This window comes from Heloderma suspectum, chromosome 2, assembly GCF_057233095.1.
Source record: "Heloderma suspectum isolate Gila_16-S chromosome 2, 16-S_ref, whole genome shotgun sequence".
Classification (NCBI taxonomy): Eukaryota; Metazoa; Chordata; class Lepidosauria; order Squamata; family Helodermatidae; genus Heloderma; species Heloderma suspectum.
In genome coordinates this window covers 296,646,059-296,666,217 of record NC_139459.1, presented here as the reverse complement: position 1 = coordinate 296,666,217, position 20,159 = coordinate 296,646,059, and the positions used below count along the sequence as shown (strand labels likewise).

Here is a 20,159-nt window from a genome sequence, read left to right as displayed (position 1 = left end):
TCAGCACTTGCTGCATACCCAATAGTGAGAGATCATGGGAGTTGCTGTCTAACAACATCAGGAGGACCACACGTTCCCCACCCCTGCTTCAACAGAGGCTACATAAATTCTCTGCACAGCTAGACTGTGTTTTTAAAATCAGTCTGAGAATGCAAGAATGGATCAAAACAAAGGGCTATTTAGTCCTCCATCCTGTTCCTTACAGTTGCCAACCAGCTGCCTGTGGAAAACCCACAAGTAGGACATGAGTGCAACAGCAGTCCCCCACTTGTGTTCCCCAGCAACTGGTGTACCTTTTCCAGCTCTGCAATATCCTTGTTGAGATGCAGTGACTGTAACTATACACAGTATTCCAGGTATGCTCAGTTCTCAGATTTGAGTTTGTGTCTGCCTCACAAAATCAAAATTTTTGATGCTGAAATAACGAAGTCAGATTTCAGAAGCTAACATTTTTGTTTCAGTTAGTTCTGTTCGAATTATTAGGATTTCATCCACTAAGTATACGTATGTGTGTTGATTCTTAAATTGTAGTGACCTTTCACTTTCAGTCCAAATTCGTAGTTCTTGAAAATCAAATGTCCCTATTGTTGCATGTCTGCACTGGCTCCCTGTCACTTTCCTTTGGGTACAGTTTGGCATGACAGTTAAGAGCATGTTTCTGTTGCAAGTGGTAAGGTTTTGTTTCCTGGGACATTGGTCTTTGTTTTCCTTGTGCAGCATGCATTTTGAGCTGTGTGCACTGTGACTGGCTTATGTCACTTAAGTGCTTTCATCTTCCCTGCTTCCTGGCTTGCTATCTGAATTGCTGAGGTGAACCTAGAATATTTTCTCCCTGCTGCCTGTGGGAATAGAACATGAATGTCTGGAATGCATTTAGCACCATGTAGCACTGGGTTCTTAGTAATAAAGGGTCCTATCCACACCCTGCAACTCTCAGCTCCTTGTAAAAATGTGTCAGAAAGGTTACTAGCCTGATTGTGTGTTTTTTATAGCCTGGTAAGAGGCTACTAGCCTCTCAGCAGACTAGTAAAAACGCCTTCTACCAAGTGGCTGGTGGAGGAAAGATCTCCTTTCCTTGTCCACCAGCCTGCTGCATTTCGTTGCTGGTGATGGAGAAAAGAGCTGGCCTTCCTCCGCAGCTAGCACGGAAACCATGCTGTCCCTCCCCTTCCACCCCAGTCGTTTTACTGGATTAAATTCTATGCGCTTGCCTTCATGGAATTCCTTGTTGCCTCTGGCAACCCAGCGAGTAGTTAAATACATGGCTGCATTAATTTGTTTTGTCTTTGGAATTAGTAGCTGTTAGATATATTTTTTTAAATAGCTGCTAGAATTTCTGGTTAAAGAACCAGTTGCTGTTTAGCATAGTTAAATGCAGCTGGTTCTTTAACCAGAAATTCTAGCCCTTGTGTTAAGAGAAATAGTTGATAGGGCAAATTAGAAACAGAAATTCACAGCTCCCATTACCTTAATACTGAATTGTGTATGGGACTTTGCATTCTGTAGTCGCCGGTCTTCTGCCTCCATTTTCTTTGATCTCGTGTGCCGCTTACATTCCCCACTACAAGTATTGTAATTCCACTTATGGGTAAATTTTCCGATTCTGCTATGTTTCTATTCCTAGGGTAGAATAACACATAATGTGATGCACATAGATCAGCCTAATCCCAGGGTGGTTCTGAGGATAAAATGGAGAGGAGGAGGACCATGTATGCCACCTTGGGCTCCTTGGAGGAAAGGTGGAATGTATCTGTAACGAGTAAATAAATAAGAAGAGGAATGGGGCATTGTGACTTAGGAATCTAGTCCCTGTTCCTCATTGAACAGGGATTTCTTGCCAGAACTCCCTCACATCACACCTGTGTTTCCCCAGCCAGGATAAGCTGCTTGGCAGGGTTGGAGGATTCTGTGGGAAAGACGGGCAACCTTTCCAGTCTCCCCTGGACAAAGACTTGTTCTGACTCCCCTTTCACCCCTTTTAGCAGAGACCAGAGAAGCCAGGCAGGCACTTGAGCAAAAGTCCCGAACATACAAGTTCACCAGTCAAAGCAGATCTCTAAACTAAGGCACTTATTTGGGAAAGGGACACATAGAAACATTAGGAAATGGCAGAGTTCCAGACAGCCTTAAAAAAAAGAAAAGAAAAAGGGAAATGATTTATCCGATACAAAACGTGAAATCCCACGTGAGGGAAAATGGACTGAAATTCTGAACAGCCGATGACATTCTACAGGGCAGATGAAGAATTTCAGTTCTGCAGTTTGGAGAAAGACAGGCTGGAGGGAAACAGCTTGCCCAAGTCAACTCTGTCCAATGAGAGAAGATTTTCCCATAGCCATGTAGGATAGCATTATGCAAACAGGGTAAGGTATGTAATGCACATCAAACTTGGATGCCTTAGTAGGATCAATTGACTTCACAAAAAGATCAAAAGGAAGGGAAATCTTTTCCAGTCTCTGTGGAGGAGACCACCTCTGTCCCTTTGTGTCCTCTCTCAATCCTTTGGAGGGTTCTTAGCCCTCTCATTACCCAGGCACCCTACGGAGTCATTAGGTAAGCCGAATTAGATCGGTATCTAGTTTCTCCAGCTTTACCACTGAGACCAGATCCATTCTGAAACACCCAAAGAAGCAGTTGCTGCCATCAACTACTGTGTTTTAAAAACAATAGGACTCGAATTTTATGGGAGAAGAGAGCAAACTGTGATCATAATTGGAACTCTGCCAACTTACAACCCCTATCAACCCAGCTCTCCTAGAGGACTTGCACACAATTTGCCATTGTGTGGCTGAGAGGACCAAGGCAATAATGCTGGACAGGATTATTTCGAATCCACACAGATTGGAGCACATCCATATAATAATGCACAAGTTAGGTTTACTAACAAACAGGCGTCAAGAAATCCGCTTAACACAGCAAGTGTGACGCTGCCCATTGGCAACCGTGATGAGTGGCGGACCTTCCTCCTGATTTTGAACCGGCAGCACCCAGCAATGCACATTCCCCACCCTGCCTCCTGATTTTGAACCGGCAGCACCCAGAAATGCACATTCCCCACCCTGCCTTTTTGGGGGAAGGGTCCTGGGGCAGTGTTGGACGCTGCTCCTGAAGGCACATGCGGTGCCTTCAGGCAGCACTACCCAAAGGTCCAGGTGGAAATACGGGGGTGAGGGTGGGAAGCTTGACCGGGGGGGGTGGGGACTACAAATTGTAGATCTCTGTTAACAAAACACACAGAACATAGACCTGCAGTCAAGTCACAAGAGAGAAAATGTTGGGTTTAGCTACTAATACTGGCCCTAGCTGTTAGAACAGGCTGGTAGGTCATACCTTGCATGCTATCAGGAACTATAGCAACAAACACACGTTGAATCAGAAATCACATGCCTCTGTCTGCCATTCTGGGAGAAGGTATGGCCTGGAATCTAGGGAGTATAGCTTCTTTGAACTCCAGGCTGAAGATGGTTAAGACAGACTAGGTTGTACATTTATAGGACTATGCTTGTGATATTGGCTCAATGGCCTGCTTTAGGCTATCAGTCAGGGGTGAAACAAAGGCCAACCAGTTCAGCAGCACCTTGTTTTGCTCCTCAGGCAGAAAGGAATGCAGTCTAGGGGTCTGAATGAAACAAAGTTTAACCAATGTAACAAGATGCACTTTTGCCCCTTAGGGAGACAGGGAGGTGGGTCTGTGTATTGCCCTTGCAGTAGGCTTTGAACTCTTAATTTAGAGGTGCCAAGATAGTGATAAATCAGATCCAGGTTTACTTACAAGGGGATACTTTTTTGAGTACAATCAGCACACAGGTGTACCCAGTGGTTGGATCAGGCAGCCTCTCTGAACCCAGAGCCATGGGGTAAAATGGGTTTTATACCATACTTGTTAGCAGTGAGGCAGCATGACAGCAGCAAGCGTTAATTAGTGTTAGTTCCCAGCACAGATACCTGCAGCTTTAAGGCAAACACACTTCGCTTCCCAGGCACATCTTGATATGACCCTCTAGTTTGTTAGTATGGAATGTGCTTGAGGCCGCACAATTGGCCTTTGACTCATTCTGGTAAATCAAGAGGCCTGTTGGGGAAAACAGCAGCCTTCTGAACCAAAGTCAGAGAGCATTATGAATCATCTAAGCCCCTCTAAAACTACTAATAGCTTGGTTCAGGCCTGGGGCCTTACAGTCTGAATGAAAGAAAAAATTAGATGCAGACTTGTGAATTATCTATAATTTAAGCCTGTGTGCACCAGTGTGGCCTCGGGACACCTTTTGTGCCGCCCACCAAGTTGCCCTACCCTACCTACTTTAGAAATGAAACTAAACAAAACAAAATGTCTTACTGGGAGCTGGGATCATTTCAAATCAAAGTGAGGGCCTCTAGCTGCTCCCGTCTTCTTTTCCCATGAATGCCTCTGGGCCACACGTGGGGCTTTGAGACATTTTTGGGAAATATAGATGGCAGATGGTTGCTGGCCAGTGCTTTCATCTGCAGTGTGCCCATTTTGTGTGGTGCTCAGGACAGTTTCTCAGATTACCAAATGTGCCCACAGGCCCAAAAGGTTGCCTACCCTGATTTAATCTGTTGCATCCCTAACTGCTTGTGACACCCTGCTAGGCATGACGCTTTCCAAGCAGGAATCCCAGGGATAGGTGATCAGCATATACACCCTCTACATTATGCCCTGGCTGACTGCTTATGGTGCCAGGAAGGTAATTTAATCTTAAAGCAGCTGAGGTTTCAAAATGTGGGTTATCAAAGATGGGACTCCTATATCTAAAAATGAAGGGGGTGTTTCTCCACAAGACCACAATCAGCACAAAAATGAAATCAGCTGGTTTGTGCACCCAATTCTGTAGGGTACATGCAAATTGGCATATGGTCCAATATGGAACTCTTGGAGTGCCATGTAGGACCATATCTGCTGTTTTAATTGCTGTTCCCTTAGTTTATTATCCACCTTTTGAATAAGAAAAATAATTTTGAGGTCTTTCTAAATCTCATTTAGGCTGCAATCCTGAGTATACTTACCAGGAACTAAGTTCCATTTGAACTAAAAGGAAATCACTTCTGAATAAACTTTCTTAGGATTGGCCTTGTTAGTCTTTTGAAAAGAGTTTAGTGTGGTTGAGGTTAATGTAGTACATGGTGTCACCCAAGGATATGCTTGTTAAGTTTATTTTTTCCATTTTGTTACACGTTGTTGCTTTTAAAGAAACTGGCTTGAAAGTCACCACTCTGAAACTACAAGGGAATTATGGGAATAATTCATGGCAGGTGCCACTTTCAAGTAAAGATCTTTAACTGTATGATGTCATAATGAAATGCCGTTTGGAAAATAACCTGGGATTAATTAACCATTTTTCAAATGCAGTATTGAATTGCAGATTATTAAAAAAAAAGTATTCAGAGAAGTAGTAGCATGTGGCATTTTTAATAAGTAATACTGGTGCTGACTGCTTTTGAAGCTGTTAGTAATATAACTACTAACAGATTAACCCCTGACATATTTTAAAGAGAATAATATAGCCACAACTATAGCATCTTAAAGGTTTTGAGCGTTGCCTTGTCTTCAACTTTTCAACTTTTTTTCCCTCTTGTCCCAAAGACTTGGAGGGCACAGTCCTATGGGGATAGTCGGCCACATCTGAGCTTGGAGGCAACCAACTATCCAATGCAGGGTGGGCGGAGGGGATCTTCTCCTCCACTCTCCGGCCGCCTTGCATTTGCGGCTAGATGGCCAATTTCGGCTGTATAGCTGGGGTGCTTCAGAGTGGGCGGGCGGGGGGGAGTCTAGACAGCGCATAGGAAGCGTTGTAACGGCACTTCTGCCATCCCCTCCCCATCCCCTTCTCCCCCGCTCTGTGCTGCTGTCATGAGCACAGAGCCGGGGACAAACCGTGCTGCCTATGAGGGTGCTGGGGAGGGGGCAGGGAGTCAGTTTTCTGGGAACCGACCCCAGAGTGCTGTCTCCAAGGTTGGTTCCCAGAAAACTAAAAATCCTGTGGCTGTCTACCCACTGTCTAGCAGCCATAGGATCGTTCCCTAAATTTATTGCTACATTTTTTATTTAAAACATGACAAATGAATGACATACATTAAATTCTGATTTTGTTATATTATTAGGGCCGAGAATGTGCTTGATGTGATATCAAGCCTTAGTCGTAAGTAACCTTACCTTTGTAATTTAAAAAAAAAGATGTAACACTAGTAGCCAAGCCTGCAAACCTAATGGAGGCTCAGTTATTATCTTGCGTTCTGCCTGTTTAATGATGTCACAGTTTAATAAATTGGCTTTGCTCATACCATCACATGGAACTTTGGGGGTAAAAGCTTTCTAGCCATTGGCCGTGTCTGCACAAAACAAAAACCCAGGATTCCTTCCTGTTTTGTTCCTCCCTGATTTTCTTGAAGAGATCTCTAGTCTTTCCCATTCTGTTGTTTTCCTCGATTTCTTTGCATTGTTCATTTAAGAAGGCCTTCTTGTCTCTCCTTGCTATTCTCTGGAACTCTGCATTCAGTTGGATATATCTTCCCCTTTCTCCCTTGTTTTCGCTTCCCTTCTCGATGGCCTTGTAGGCCCCTTCCAACCCTACTATTCTATGATTCTATGATTCTTTCCTCAGCTACTTGTAAAGCCTCATCAGACAGCCACTTTGCTTTCTTGCATTTCGTTTTCTTTGGGATGGATTGAGTTGCTGCCTCCTGAACAGTGTTACGGACCTCCGTCCATAGTTCCTCAGGCACTCTGTCTATCAGGTCTAATCCCTGAAATCTATTCCTCACCTCCACTGTATATTCATAAGGGATATGATTTAGGTCATACCTGAATGGTTTAGTGGTTTTCCCTACGTTCTTCAATTTAAGCCGAAATTTTGCAAGAAGCAGCTCATGATCTGAGCCACAGTCAGCTCCAGGTCTTGTTTTGACTGACTGTATAGAGCTTCTCCATCTTTGGCTGCAAAGGACATAATCAATCTGATTTCGATATTGACCATCTGGTGATATCCATGTGTAGGGTCACCGCTTGTGCTGTTGGAAAAGAGTGTTTGCTATGATCAGCGTGTTCTCTTGGCAAAACTCTATTAGCCTTTGTCCTGCTTCATTTTGTACACCAAGGCCATGCTTGCCTGTTATCCCGGTGATTTCTTGACTTCCTACTTTAGCATTCCAATCCCCTATGATGAAGAGGACATCTTTTTTTGGTGTTAGTTAGAAGGTGTTGTAGGTCTTCATAGAACCGATCTACCTCAGCTTCTTCAGCATTAGTGGTTAGGGCATAGACTTGAATTACTGTGATGTTGAATGGTTTGCCTTGGATTCGTACTGAGATCATTCTATCGTTTTTAAGATTGTACCCCAGTACTGCTTTTCCCACCCTTTTGTTGACTATGAGTGCTACTCCATGTCTTTTAAGGGATTCTTGCCCACAGTAGTAGATATGATGGTCATCTGAATTAAATTCGCCCATGCTTGTCCATTTTAGTTCGCTGATTCCCAAGATGTCAATGTTCAATCTTGCCATCTCATGTGAGACCACCTCCAGCTTACCTTGAATCATTGATCTTATATTCCAGGTTCCTAAACAATATTGTTCTTTACAGCATCGGATTTTCTTTTCACCACCAGACACATCCACAGCTGAGTGTCTTTTCAGCTTTGGCCCAGCCGCTTCACTCTTTCTGGCGCTACCTGGAAATTCCCTCTGCTCTTCCCCAGTAGTATATTGGACACCTTCCGACCTGAGGGGCTCATCTTCTGGCGTCATCTCTTTTAGCCTTGTGATATGTTCCAGGGGGTTTTCTTGGCAAGAATACTGGAGTGGGTTGCCATTTCCTTCTCCAGTGGACCACATTTTGTCAGAACTCTCTGGCATGACCTGTCCGTCTTGGGTGACCCTGCACGGCATAGCTTATGGCTTCACTGAGTTATGCCAGCCCCTTCGCCACAACAAGGCAGTGATCCATGAAGGGGATGCTCCTGGATGAGACCAATTATCTGGATCTATTTCAGTCAGGGTTCAAGCTGGCTTTGGGCATGGAAACAGCCCTAGTTGCTCTGTAAGATGACCTATGTTGGGAGAGAGACAGGGAGTTTGACCCTGTTGATTCTCCTTGATCTGTCGGCAGCCTTCAATACCATTGGCTATGGTATCCTTCTGGGGTGATTGCCTGAGCTGGAAATAGGGGTACTGCATTGCAGTGGTTTAAAAAAGTTTTAAAAAAGAAAAAAAGACTGGCATCAGCTTTGGTGATCCCTGGTGTTTATTCACCATGCAGGTACTGACACCAGGCCTGCCACCAAGAACTGTGGATGGTTTAGAATCTTGGAGACACAAAAGAGGAAGGAGAAATCATTTTTTTCCCCATTATGTATGAACCAGGCCACAGTCACACTCTCAGCTGAACTACCTCACATAAAATGGATGAGGGAAGAATCATGTATGCCCTATTGGGCTCTTTGGAGGAAAGGTGGGATCCAAATGTAATAAGTAAAATATACTGAAATATATGGTCAGGAAGTAACCTGCAACTGAATAATGGCCATATTGATGATGGCCAATTGGTTAGAACATGTGACATCTATATTGTACCAGTTGCACTCGTTGCAGGTGTGTTTCTGGGCCCAATGTAAAGTGCTTGTATTGACCTTTAAAGCCCGAAATAGTTTGGGACCAGATTACTTGAAATACCACCTTCACCCCCTATCAGTCTGCCCATACCCTGAGAGATGAATGAGATTGGTGGGTATGAAGGTTGACGGGTTTCTCGGTGGTGGCCCCACATCTGTTGAATTCGGTTCCAGTTGAAATAAGTATAGCCCCATCATTACAGGCCTTTAAGCAAACTTGAAAGACCCATTTGTTTTAAAACTCCCTTCCTAGAGAACAGTATTTCATTGGGTTGCTCCATGATATGGCGCTGGTCTAGTTCTAGCTATTTTATTTGTTTCTATTTGTCTTACTGGGCTGGATGTTGTGAATAGTGATATTGCTAGTTCTTGTCATTTTATGGTTGTTATTATAGGTCTTCATGGTTATAATTGATTATTGGTTATATATTTTGAATTTATATGCTGAACCCGGAAGCTGCTTTGAGAGCTTTTGATCCTAAAAGGCAGCACATAAATATTTTAAATAGTAAATACATAAATAAAGTATGAACTCTCAATGTCACTGTTCTCCTTATGAGCAAAGGGCATTGCCTAATATGCAGAGTCTGCAGCTGGAAAGCTGCAGTGTGTCAGATACTGAAACTCTGAGCCTGATAGATCCCTGCAGCCATCTCTGAATTCTTGCCTCCCCTGAAGCACCATGTCCTTACCCTGTCCTTGGGCCACTCGGCATTAGGCTGACATTCCAGCAGCTCTCTGCAAAGTACGTCTGAAATGTAATGCTACATGTGTGATAGATTCTTAATTTTTAAAAGAAGTTGTTCCAGGGTAGAAGTCCACTTGGTTTGGGTGCTCTTCTTCCCAATCTTGATCGTATGAAGTCCAGCTTTGGTTACTTAGTGGTAAGGGAAATCCTCTGGTCTTGTTGCAGGGCTGAAGAGTTCCCATGTGAACTCTTTCTGTGTGTGTATGTACGTGTGGAAGCCCCACCTTAAATAAGCACTAGAGGTTATGCAAAGCATCTATAAGGTCTATAACTAGCACTGGAATGACACTGCATGACTTTCTCGAAGATTGTTTTTAAATTAATATGTTAACGAGACTGTTATAGGTACATAAAATGTACTACTGATACCTTCTTGCAAGGAAAAGAAAATAAACAGTGTTCTGCCCTAACTAATGAGGAATGTGAGTTATATTATAAGCTGTGGTTTGAAAATATTGCAACAGTAGTATTTCTTAAAACCTGAGGGCTGGACAGTAGCCACTCTGAAGCTTGATCTGCAACTGAGGATAGTCCAGTAAAGAAAACACACATTTCAATAGTGGAATGACTGTATTATGAAGTGTGCAGAACTTTGGGAAGTGGAAACAAGTATCTGGATTTTCATAGTATAACTTTTATTGTTGCCCCAAAGTCTGCAGTTCATAACAGTCTTAAAATGGAATTTAGCAGAAGTTATACAGACAAAATTGGGTTAGCCACCCTGTGTGAAAGACAAAGTGCAGAATGCACCTAGGGCCATTGGGAGAAAGAAGCAAAATATGGCTGTTCCTCCATTTTAAAAATATATAAAATCTAGTTGTTACTTGATTCTGTCTCCCAGTCCTGATCTGAACATGCAAGTCCTATGTGAGACAGAGAGTAGAAGTAAAGAGAATTATGGCAGTTTTTATATGAGCAAAGTTGGAGAATAATTTTGGGAGGTGCACTAGGTAAAGAGTCAATAGAATCCAACTTGGGCAGTATTACTTCATGATTAGAGGGTGCATAACCTGCCACATTCCTGACAAGATACAGTTCCTTTGTGTGTGTGTATATGAGTATGAAGTTCAGCCTGAAAGCACACTTCAGTGTAAAAACCATACCCCATATGAAAAGTTTGCATTTCCTTAAGCCAGATGGACACTTCAGTCTTGGAGCAGATTAGTTTTGACTACATCTGTAGGTTTTGGAAGCCATATACTTGCATAATCAGTATATCATGTAAGCTAGGAACTCATGGTTCTCTGTTATACCAAGATCTATTTTACCCCTTCAGAGACCCCAGAAGCTGCTGCAGTTAAGGTCAATGTACTCTCTTGGCATACATGTTTTGCTGCTCGTACGAGTGGATTGCTCTTGTGAGTTTCAGAAGTGACTAAAAGTAATAAGTGAACCAGCTCTTGGATGTTAGTCAAAACTCTGTTGCTTAAAAGGTGCTTCTTTCATTGCAGGTGTGATGAATATGTCACCCAGTTGGATGAAATGCAACGCCAGCTCGCTGCAGCTGAAGACGAGAAGAAGACGCTGAACTCACTGCTTCGTATGGCCATTCAGCAAAAGCTGGCTTTGACCCAGCGCCTTGAGCATCTTGAGCTGGACCATGAGCAGTCCAAAAGGGTGCGCACAAAGTCTGCTTCCAAACCCAAGAGTAGTACCCCCAGCGTAAGTCATATACGATCGTGTGGAGACAGATCTGAAGGGTCTGGGCTTAATAACCAGGTGTTTTGCAGTGAGAAATATAAGATCTGTTGTGATTAAGAATGCAAATAGGAGGCCATAAAAATGCTTCTGATGTTTGTGCTGTTGAGTGTCAGCATAAATCCCCACTATATTAATGTTGCAGTGATGAGTGGATTTGTACTAGTATGTTGTTAAACCATGTAATACAGCCTGTATTATAGTGGTCTTAACTGTAACGGATTCACAAGCATGGGGAGGGGGGATGCTGTTAACAAGTTGATGGTGGAAAAGCCCTTGGCTCTTTCCACAATGAGCAACTTTGGTTTTTCTGTTTATGGGTAAGTGTTAAAGGTGAGTGCCAGGTATATCTCACCTGGTGTTACTAACTGTAGCTTGTATAGCACAAATGTGATCCTTTCCCCTGGGTTACAAGCATTCTTCAAGTAATGGAGATAACTTCACTGGCAAAAGCATCTACTTGTTTAATATGATTGAGAAGTGGTGAAATGCAACATTTAAAATTAGGTGCATAGTATGGTCATTAAGAAACTATGTGTAAAGCCAGAACCAAACCTGAATTAAAATGGCTGTGGCAGTGGTATGCTGTCATTATCACCACTAACTTAGTTCTAAAAAGCTTTCTTATAAGCTGTAAAAGCTGGGACAACCTAGTAGGAAGGATAGTTTTTGAAACCCTCTGGTTCCCACCCGGCTTGGCTTCAGGGTTAACGTATAGAAAATTGCACACTTAAAAAAAGAAAGGAGATATGCAATATTACCTGCTCTGGAATAAAACGTAATGCTAAAAAAACACAAAATTAGGATTCAGTGCTTCAGAGCAGTTATGTTGTGAGACACTACCATATACTACAAAGATTTCTGTAGTATCATGTTGTTGCTTCTATGCCAGAAAGAAAATGTATTACGCTTTGGGCTTCATCTAGCCAATTAAGCTCCTTTTAATCTCCTTGATTTCAGTGAAAAGTTAAACAAGTGTTTAACTCTCTGTCATTGCAATCAATGGGATTTTAAAGTGATTAAGGTCATGTCCATTATTGCTATATATCTGCACAGTATATGTATACAGAATTAATAGGAGTATGTTCTAGTATTGTCAAGTTGCAATGCAGTTCTCCTTAACTGTCAGTATTAAGGCTTATAGGATAGTATTGCAGAGCTCTGAGTTTTGTTTAAGTAAAAAAAAAAATGCATTTTCTTATGCACGCACACATTTCACAGGGCTCTACATTCTAGGCACCAGAAATTAAATAATCAGTTTATTCTTGCAAATAATTATGAAGTAGGTTAGCATATACGTATTACTCTATAAAAAGGTACTTCATCCACTGTTGAACTTTTAAGGGGCCTTTTTAGCCACTTAATTTCAGTAGTCTGATAATTTTTGAAAAGTGTACTTCATAATTGGTGCCTATAGAAGTGGTAATGTTACAAGACTGGAGGAAAATGTTGCTTTTAAAATTGTGGTAAATTTAAGGAGCACAATAAGGCGCATTTTTTTTTTTTAAAAAAAGAAGGAACAAAAGAATTCAAAAGTGCCTAGCCTCAAACTTTGTTTAATGTAAAGCCCTGTTCATTTTGTACTCTTTTCAAATAACTTTGTATGCTTAGAATATTACTAAGAAGTAATGCAGGACTGCACAGCTGTGTCTGCTGATAGTAGTACAATTCTTTTTTCCCTAAAGCCATGCTAATAATAATCTTGGTGTTGTACTGCCTCATCTCACGTTTCTTTGTAGATGATCAGCAGCTTGCTTCTTCTGTATTGCCGCTCTGCCTATAAAGTAGTTAGGAGATATTGCAATGTTACTGTAAGGTAATAAGGGGAGTGCTGCCTGCTTTCCTAGTGAAGGGAAGTCAACTACTGCTTTGATGTCTAAAGAGATTAGGAAGAAAAACAAACAAACAAACAAACTAGAAAAACAATCTGCAAAATGATAGTTTGGGCGTCTAGAGATTAGATGAGTAAAGTCATATCTGCTGATGTAGAAACAATTGTGAATGGGCCAGTTTAATGTATTCCTGCATATTCAGCAAACATGAGAGGTAATTTTAAATAGGTTGTTGCCTAAGGTCAGAATGGCAGGCCCTGTATGCCTCACTTTATTACTGCATCTGCAGAAAACACTGTATTCTCCTGAATTTGAGCTTTAATATTGCTGTTTAGCAGGTTTGATGTTTTTAGAAGCAGAACACCTTTTAACAATGTGCAATCCTGCTTTTCTCCTCTTTGATGCACAATAATCCAAAAGGCCTTTTTTAACCCCTCCCCCCTCTTACAAAATGCCTTGGAAATAACCAGGCATTTAGAACACTAAGCTATTTGCTCCATTAGAAGCAGCAATCACTTTTGCTTCCATGTTGATGGGGAGCTGTTAATCACAATTCTAAATGTATCCTTTTTTCTGGTGGTGCTCATGACACTGAATACTCACCAGGGGAAAGGAAATGTTTAAGAAATCAATTGCATTGGCAAGTTTTCAAGTTAACTGGAATGAAATACGGAGGTCTCAGTATTGTGAGATGGCCACAGTGTGTCAGTTCGTATTACTCAATAAAGCTTATTTACAGCTTGAGAGTTTTCAGTAGGCTTACTAATAGTTTCCATTGTTCTCTCTCCCACACCTAGAAAAGCCTTCAGCCCAATAAACCCTTGCACCATTTTAAGTTTGGGACATGCGCAACAGTTGGGGTTAGAGGGTAGTGCCCCGGAGCAGCCCAGCTGCACTTCCTCATGGGTCAGTTCTATGTGTCCAGTAGGTTTTAAATCCTGGTAGAAAGAGACATTTGGGATAATCCACAGAAGTGATTTGTTCATGTGTGTACACTTGGACTGTGTTTGGGTGGGCTTGCACCGGTTGGGTTATCAGCTCCCTAAAACTAATTCTATCAGTGTCTCATACTGCTTTCGTTGAGTTGGGATACAGCATGGGAAACTTACTAAGCCAACACCTACCTCTGCAAGCAGGACTTCTTTCCAGAATGATTTGACTGTTCTTTGCACTGGCTGGCATGATACACTGACTGACCTGCATGTTTCTGGAGAGGCTACAGCTTCACTGATAACTTCTCTTGCATTCTCACTGCCGTTTACTTCTGCTTGAGCAGCGTAGCTTGATTTCAGGACTTGTAAGGAACTTTTCTTCCTGCACAGCTTTTGCTAACAGACCGCGCACCAAAGCATTGTTTCAGATGCTTGAAAAGCACACACGAGCTACATTGGCTTCTTCACCTTAGAAGACTAACAGATGCCCCTCAGCTGACTAATGTGCTATGGACTTCTTGCAGCACACCTTTGTGTGTGTTTTTTACGTTTTCCTTTCTTGAATAGAAGAATGACTTTTTTTCGTCATTTCTAATGTTTTTGTTTTTTACTTTCCACTTTTCAGCTGTAGAGTAGTTCCTGGAGAAGGCCATTGCAACAGTGCAACTTCGTTTCTTAGCCTGTGTCGTTATGGTTAGAAGTGGTGGTTAGCCCCTTGCACAGCGAATGGAAACCACTGATAATGAACCTCTTTTTTCTTAAAGCAAAATCACATAATTTTCAATATGCAACCTGGTTTGTTTTTTCTTTTCGGCATTTTATGTCTGGATACAAACAAATAAAGCTTTATCCTTTAAGTGCTGCTGCAGGAAGAAAACTTACAAATGCTGAAGAAACCTACTTCATAATCTAATAATTGCCATGTTAGTTTATTATGGCTTACTTAGGAATGTTCAGATGGGTTTTTTTTTCCTTATTTCATTATAGAGCATTCATTTATTAAAACAAAACAAACAGTCTGATTGTTTAAACCTGTGCACTTTTAATATTTTGATATTTAGTTTAACGTCTTTTTATTCTTTTTGTAGAAGAGTTTATATTAAAGAAAAAAATCCAGTGACTTATGCCAATAGTCTCTCTCCATTTTGGGCTTGTGCTTGATGTTTTCCCATCCGCATGTGGCAGAGTTTATACTATATTGTTTTGCTCGACACTGTGTTTAGAAAAGAGCTTCGACACGAACCAGGAGTTCTGCTAAACTATATATGTGCTGTGCATCAGCAGCTTTTTTTCTTTGTTTTTTAATTATAAAATGTTACGCTTTATCTGTTTTAAATTACTGATTTTTGACTGCCATGTTAATTGAGAAATCCAGGGTATTCAAATTCTGGGATTTTTTCATATTGTATTATTATTCTTAGGAATAGTTCAATGTAACAAGAAGAAAACTTGACTTTGCTCTGGTTAAAACAGTTATAGGCACTTGAAAATAAATATTAGTGTTACCTATAAATTCCAGAATGTCTGGGTTTTAGGAAAACCTTATGGTGTATGATTGGTTAACAGAATTTTATACAACTATACCACTTAAATTCCAAATTGGAATTGTTTTTGTTACTACTTTGTTTTATTGTGCCAAATTGTGGTACATTTTAGAAAGACAAATTCTAAAGTTGTCAGTGCGAGGGTGTTCTATTTCAGCGCCTTTTTGTCATTTAATTCTTGCCAGTAGTGCCTTTCATGATTTTAAAGGGAGAAGCCTAGGCTAGCTTAGTCTGTCCAAGAAGAAAGGAACCATGGTTTTGAAACCTAGTAGTTATGTGGAGCAATAAGTGCAAAGCAAACTCCCCTGTCGCACATTTTTTAATGGGTAACCCTACTATAGAGAAGATATATGTGCAGATTGTAAAAAATTCTGTTAGTCAACGATACTCCATCATGCAAATTCAGGGGCACAGAAGAAAAACAAATGAACAAACAAATGTTAAAACAAAACCCGAATATACTTTGTGAACCAAAATGGACTTTATGGAACAAAATAATAAGCAAGATGTATTAACACATTTGTGGTTGCAGTACAGAGGATGTTTTGGGAATGTTGGTGTTCTGGTAGCTTTGTATGGTGGTGGATCCAGTTAACCATAGTATTGTTTGCAAATGTGAAGAAGAAAAACAAGACATTTAATATTTTTCTCTTGCATGCTGTATCTAATCCATTGTGATTTCAGGAAACAGAAACTGATATGTGCATCAACAAGATGTACCTGGTGGTGCTATTTGTTGAGGCTAACTTTCAATTATCAAATTTGGTACTTCTGGGGAAGGAGAAACCACCTTCCTCTTTATTTAAAAAAAAGAGAGAGAGGAGAAATTGTAATAATAATGTCACGGGGAAAGGCTTTCTGTTTGCTGGAAGAAACTTTATTATTCCTAGAAGGTGGGGACTTATATTTTCATCTTTTTGGTTACAGTATTGATTCATAAGTGATTACATTTAAAATGACATCTCTATGTGGGTATTTATTTGAAATGTCAAAGTACTGTATTATGTTTTTATGTGCATTACCTTTTAGTGGTGGATTGGTCTCCATTTTATTGTTATATGCATGTACTCTTGCCAAGTAACCTTTACACAGACCTGGAAAAAGAAGTTAATGTAATTGCTTAAAAGGAATATGTGGAAATTGATTAAGGTACAACTATTTTGTTAAATTGATAATTTTAGGAGGTGTAGAGGACAAAAATGTTAATTCTAAATTAATCCAAAAAGAGCATATGTTGTATAGGAAAGCAATCTACCTGCATAAAGGTAGTCACATTGGCAGTATCAATAAAGGAGAAAGAAGACCTTCTGGCTGGTTTGTTTTTGAAGTACATTACTTTTCTTTGCTGAAGCATTTCGAGACCTCTTAACAGTGTTACTATACAAAGCATATTTTATTTCCCCCTTTAGGATGGTTTTACATCATATAAACATGATCCAACCAAAGTTACACCCCACTGATTTCAATAGGAAGAATTTAAGCATGCATACATAACTCTCCCAATGAAACCAATGAGACTTAGAAGGGATTTAGCTGGACTGAGTGCTATTTAGTATAAAATGCACCCCCCATACCTCAAATATGTTGCCAAAGATAACCGTAGTGGTATTTCTCCTTCTACTGATCTTTATTAATGGTTTTATATAATTTATGGGGGGAAATAGCCTCTCTTCTTATGGTATGTGGCAGAAAAAGGGTTATCGTTTTATTCCTGAACCATTTATTTTATGCTGCAATATTACAGTAGACTAGCCTTGTTTAATCTAGACCCCCCGCCCAGATGTTTTGGATTTAAGCTTCCATAAGCTTCCATCCAGTATGTCCACAGTATGTGCAATGTTGAGGAAAGCTGGGAGTTGTAATGCAAATCATCTGGAAATCGCCAGGCTGGACAAAGGTGCAACTGACCAATAATAGATTAGGTAAAACAGGTTTCAATCAATGTAAATAAAATAATTCATTCAGATAAATATTCAGATTGTTCTACAATTAATCAAAAACTATAAGTATCTTGACACAGATTTCTTTTTTCTTTCCCTTCCTTATGTTTAATTAGGTGTGTCTGTTTTACACAAAGCAATGTATTCCACACTCTTGCGATCCAAACATCACTAAATAACATTGTTAACGGTTTCATTTAGATCCCAGTTTGGTTGCCATGGGTAAAGTTTGCAACCTTAGGAAAAGGTGGAAGCTGCAGGATGACAGATGTTACTCTTAATTTCAGGAAAAGGAATCTTCTACTAATGTAACACTTACTCCTCCCGTCATGAACAATTTAATGCGGAGTGCTTGATGCCCGTCTGTAGTGAGGTTCTTGACGTCCCAAAAATGATTGGATTATGGCGTAACCTTTTGTTATGAGAATAGAATAGAGTTTACCACAGCCTCCCCCAACTTGGTGCCTGCCAGATGTTTTGTACAAAACTTGCTGTGGGGGGCAGCTGATTGGGGAGAGCTAGTTTTCAAGAATTAGTTGACTGAAACTTCAAGCTGTTGAGTTTTCTTATCTTCTTAACTTCAGAAAGTGCTAGAATTATTTGTCTTCCTGGAACATCACATTGTGGAATGGATAGAGTGGAGAATATAGATTTTTTTCTGCATCACATCCTTGGCTGTTAAAAGAAGATGACAGCAGTGATGCCTTCTGTTGCCTAGAAAGACATGAAAATAGGATTGGTTTTGGTAACATAAGCTCAACACTTTTCTACCTAGAATTAAAGCAACCAAGTTTCATGGACAACATCTCTACCCAGAAAGAATGTGCCCAGCTACTATGACATATTTAAAATGGGTAAGTCATATTTGGGCTGTGCCACAAGGTTTTTGTTAGGCACATCCTTTGTACAATCCAAATTAAGCAACTTTCAGGGCTTTACCTCAACCTTCTGAAAGTAGTCATGTCACGTGTCTAGAACATTTACACATAAAATTATGTATAAATAATATGCATACATACGATTTAGGCCAGTACATTAATGTAAATCACAACCCTAATCATGCATTCAGGTGATCACATGTGGGCTTACAGTGGGGAGGCAAGCCCAGCTCTCAACATCCCCATGCATGCTAGTTCCACTTCCATATTGAGAATGTAGTTCTGAAGGGGTATTCTAAGCACATTCAGCGTAACACACTTAGGGCACAATCCTATGGCTGCTAGACAGTGGCCAGATGGCCATAGGATTTTTTTTTTAATGGGAACTGAGCTTGGAGCCAGCACTGTTGAGGTCAGTTTCCAGAAAACTGCCTCCCCTGTCACCTCGTAGGCAGTGCAGTTTGTCCCTGGCTCCGTGCTCATAAGAGCATCATGGAGCCAGGGAAAGGGGGGTGTTCCTGGGGGCAGGGAGGGGAGATAATGGTGGAAGCATCGTTACAACACTTCCTATGCGCCATCTAGCCTTCCCCCCTGCTCTGAGGCACCCCAGCTAGACAGTCAAAATCAGCCATCTAGCCACAAATGCAGGGCAGCCAGAGAGCAAAGGAGAAGAGCCCCTCCGTGCTCCATCCACCCCGCATTGGATAGTTGGTCACCTCCGAGTTCGGAGGCAGCCAACTATCCCCATAGGATTGCACCTGTTGCTGCCCTGATTGGGAAAATGGCTCCAGATCTTCTGGCCTACAACTTCCATCATCTCTCACCATTGGCTATGCTAACTGATGAGAGTTGTGGGGTAAAAGGTCTGGAGCTCCAAAGTTGCCCAGCTCTGCTCTATAGTTTGTGCCCTCACACATTTACCTGAACACCTGAATAGGGCTACTGAAGTCATATGCATCTGCAACTAATTAGAATTTCTTAGGGTGGGAAACAATCTGAAACTCATGGAATGAAGAGGGTTTCCGTCTACTTAACAGTTGTGAAGCCAGTTTTAGCTTTTATGTTTCAGCCCAAGTGCCTAATCTATTCAAGGCTATTGCTATTTGGGGGTGGGGGCTACATTTGTGGCCTGTTTTTCCTCCAAGGAGTGGTAAATTATGTTTCTAGGGTTGCTTAAGACTATCCAAGCCTTATCTAGGGGTTATCCCCTCGTGTGATCTACATTATTTGAGGAGGAGAGCAGGGCTGTGCCTTCTGGCCCCTTCCCCCATTGCCCATGTATTGGGTGGGAAAGTCTGAAAAGGGAACCCTACACACATAGACTGCACAACAAAAAAGTATAACAAGGTTGATCAATCCATTTTTCCATTCACCTGCTCTCCAGATAGGGAAGTATGGATTGTGTAAAATCTGTTCCATCTGTGTTTTGCAGATTGTCAGGCACCTTGCATTCTGTTGTCTGCCCATCAACGGAATCAGACTTTTTTGTTTCCGAATTTGTACAAATGCGCAATTGTGCGATTTCACATGTGTGAAAATGCACAAATCCCCCAAAATGCACATTTTCATGCTTTAGCCTATGGGAGGGTGAATGCGCATTTTTGGTCATTTTTTTAAAAAATGTGTATTTTCCTTTGATGAAATTTGTGCAAATTCAGGAAAGTTGGAAAATCAGTCTGCAAGTCCACGGAATCTGCCTGACGGGGGAAGCAGAGCTGCTGTGGAATCATTGGGGCGGATTCGTGAAAATCTGAACTCATTTGGTTCCATTGTGGATTTCTCCCACATTCCTGTTTCCAACTCCTTTAAATAAGTGACAGTCATTTTCAAATATCTCTCCAAATATGTCTAATACCATTTCTCTCCAAAGTGACTGCTACAGAGGTGAGGAGGTAGTTTTTCTTCATAGCAGTAAAGCTAATACAAGCATAGCTGATGGAAGAAATTAATGGAAAGGATAAA

At 41.1% G+C, this 20,159-nt stretch overlaps 1 protein-coding gene across 3 annotated transcripts in view; it reads left to right on the top strand.

Annotated features, from left to right (window-relative positions):
* The window catches only part of BICD2 (BICD cargo adaptor 2), a 129,846-nt gene extending 113,157 nt beyond the window's left edge, over positions 1–16,689 (top strand). Inside the window, exons 7-8 of one of the 3 annotated variants that reach the window (XM_084839997.1) lie at positions 10,825–11,035; positions 14,461–16,689. In XM_084839997.1, coding sequence (XP_084696123.1) covers positions 10,825–11,035; positions 14,461–14,466 — 217 coding nt within the window. In that variant the 3' untranslated portion in view covers positions 14,467–16,689. Of the gene's footprint in view, positions 1–10,824; positions 12,944–14,460 lie in introns of those variants that run through there. The other 2 variants (XM_084839998.1, XM_084839996.1) reach the window with 2 other exon arrangements.
* Positions 16,690–20,159: the final 3,470 nt, after the last annotated feature.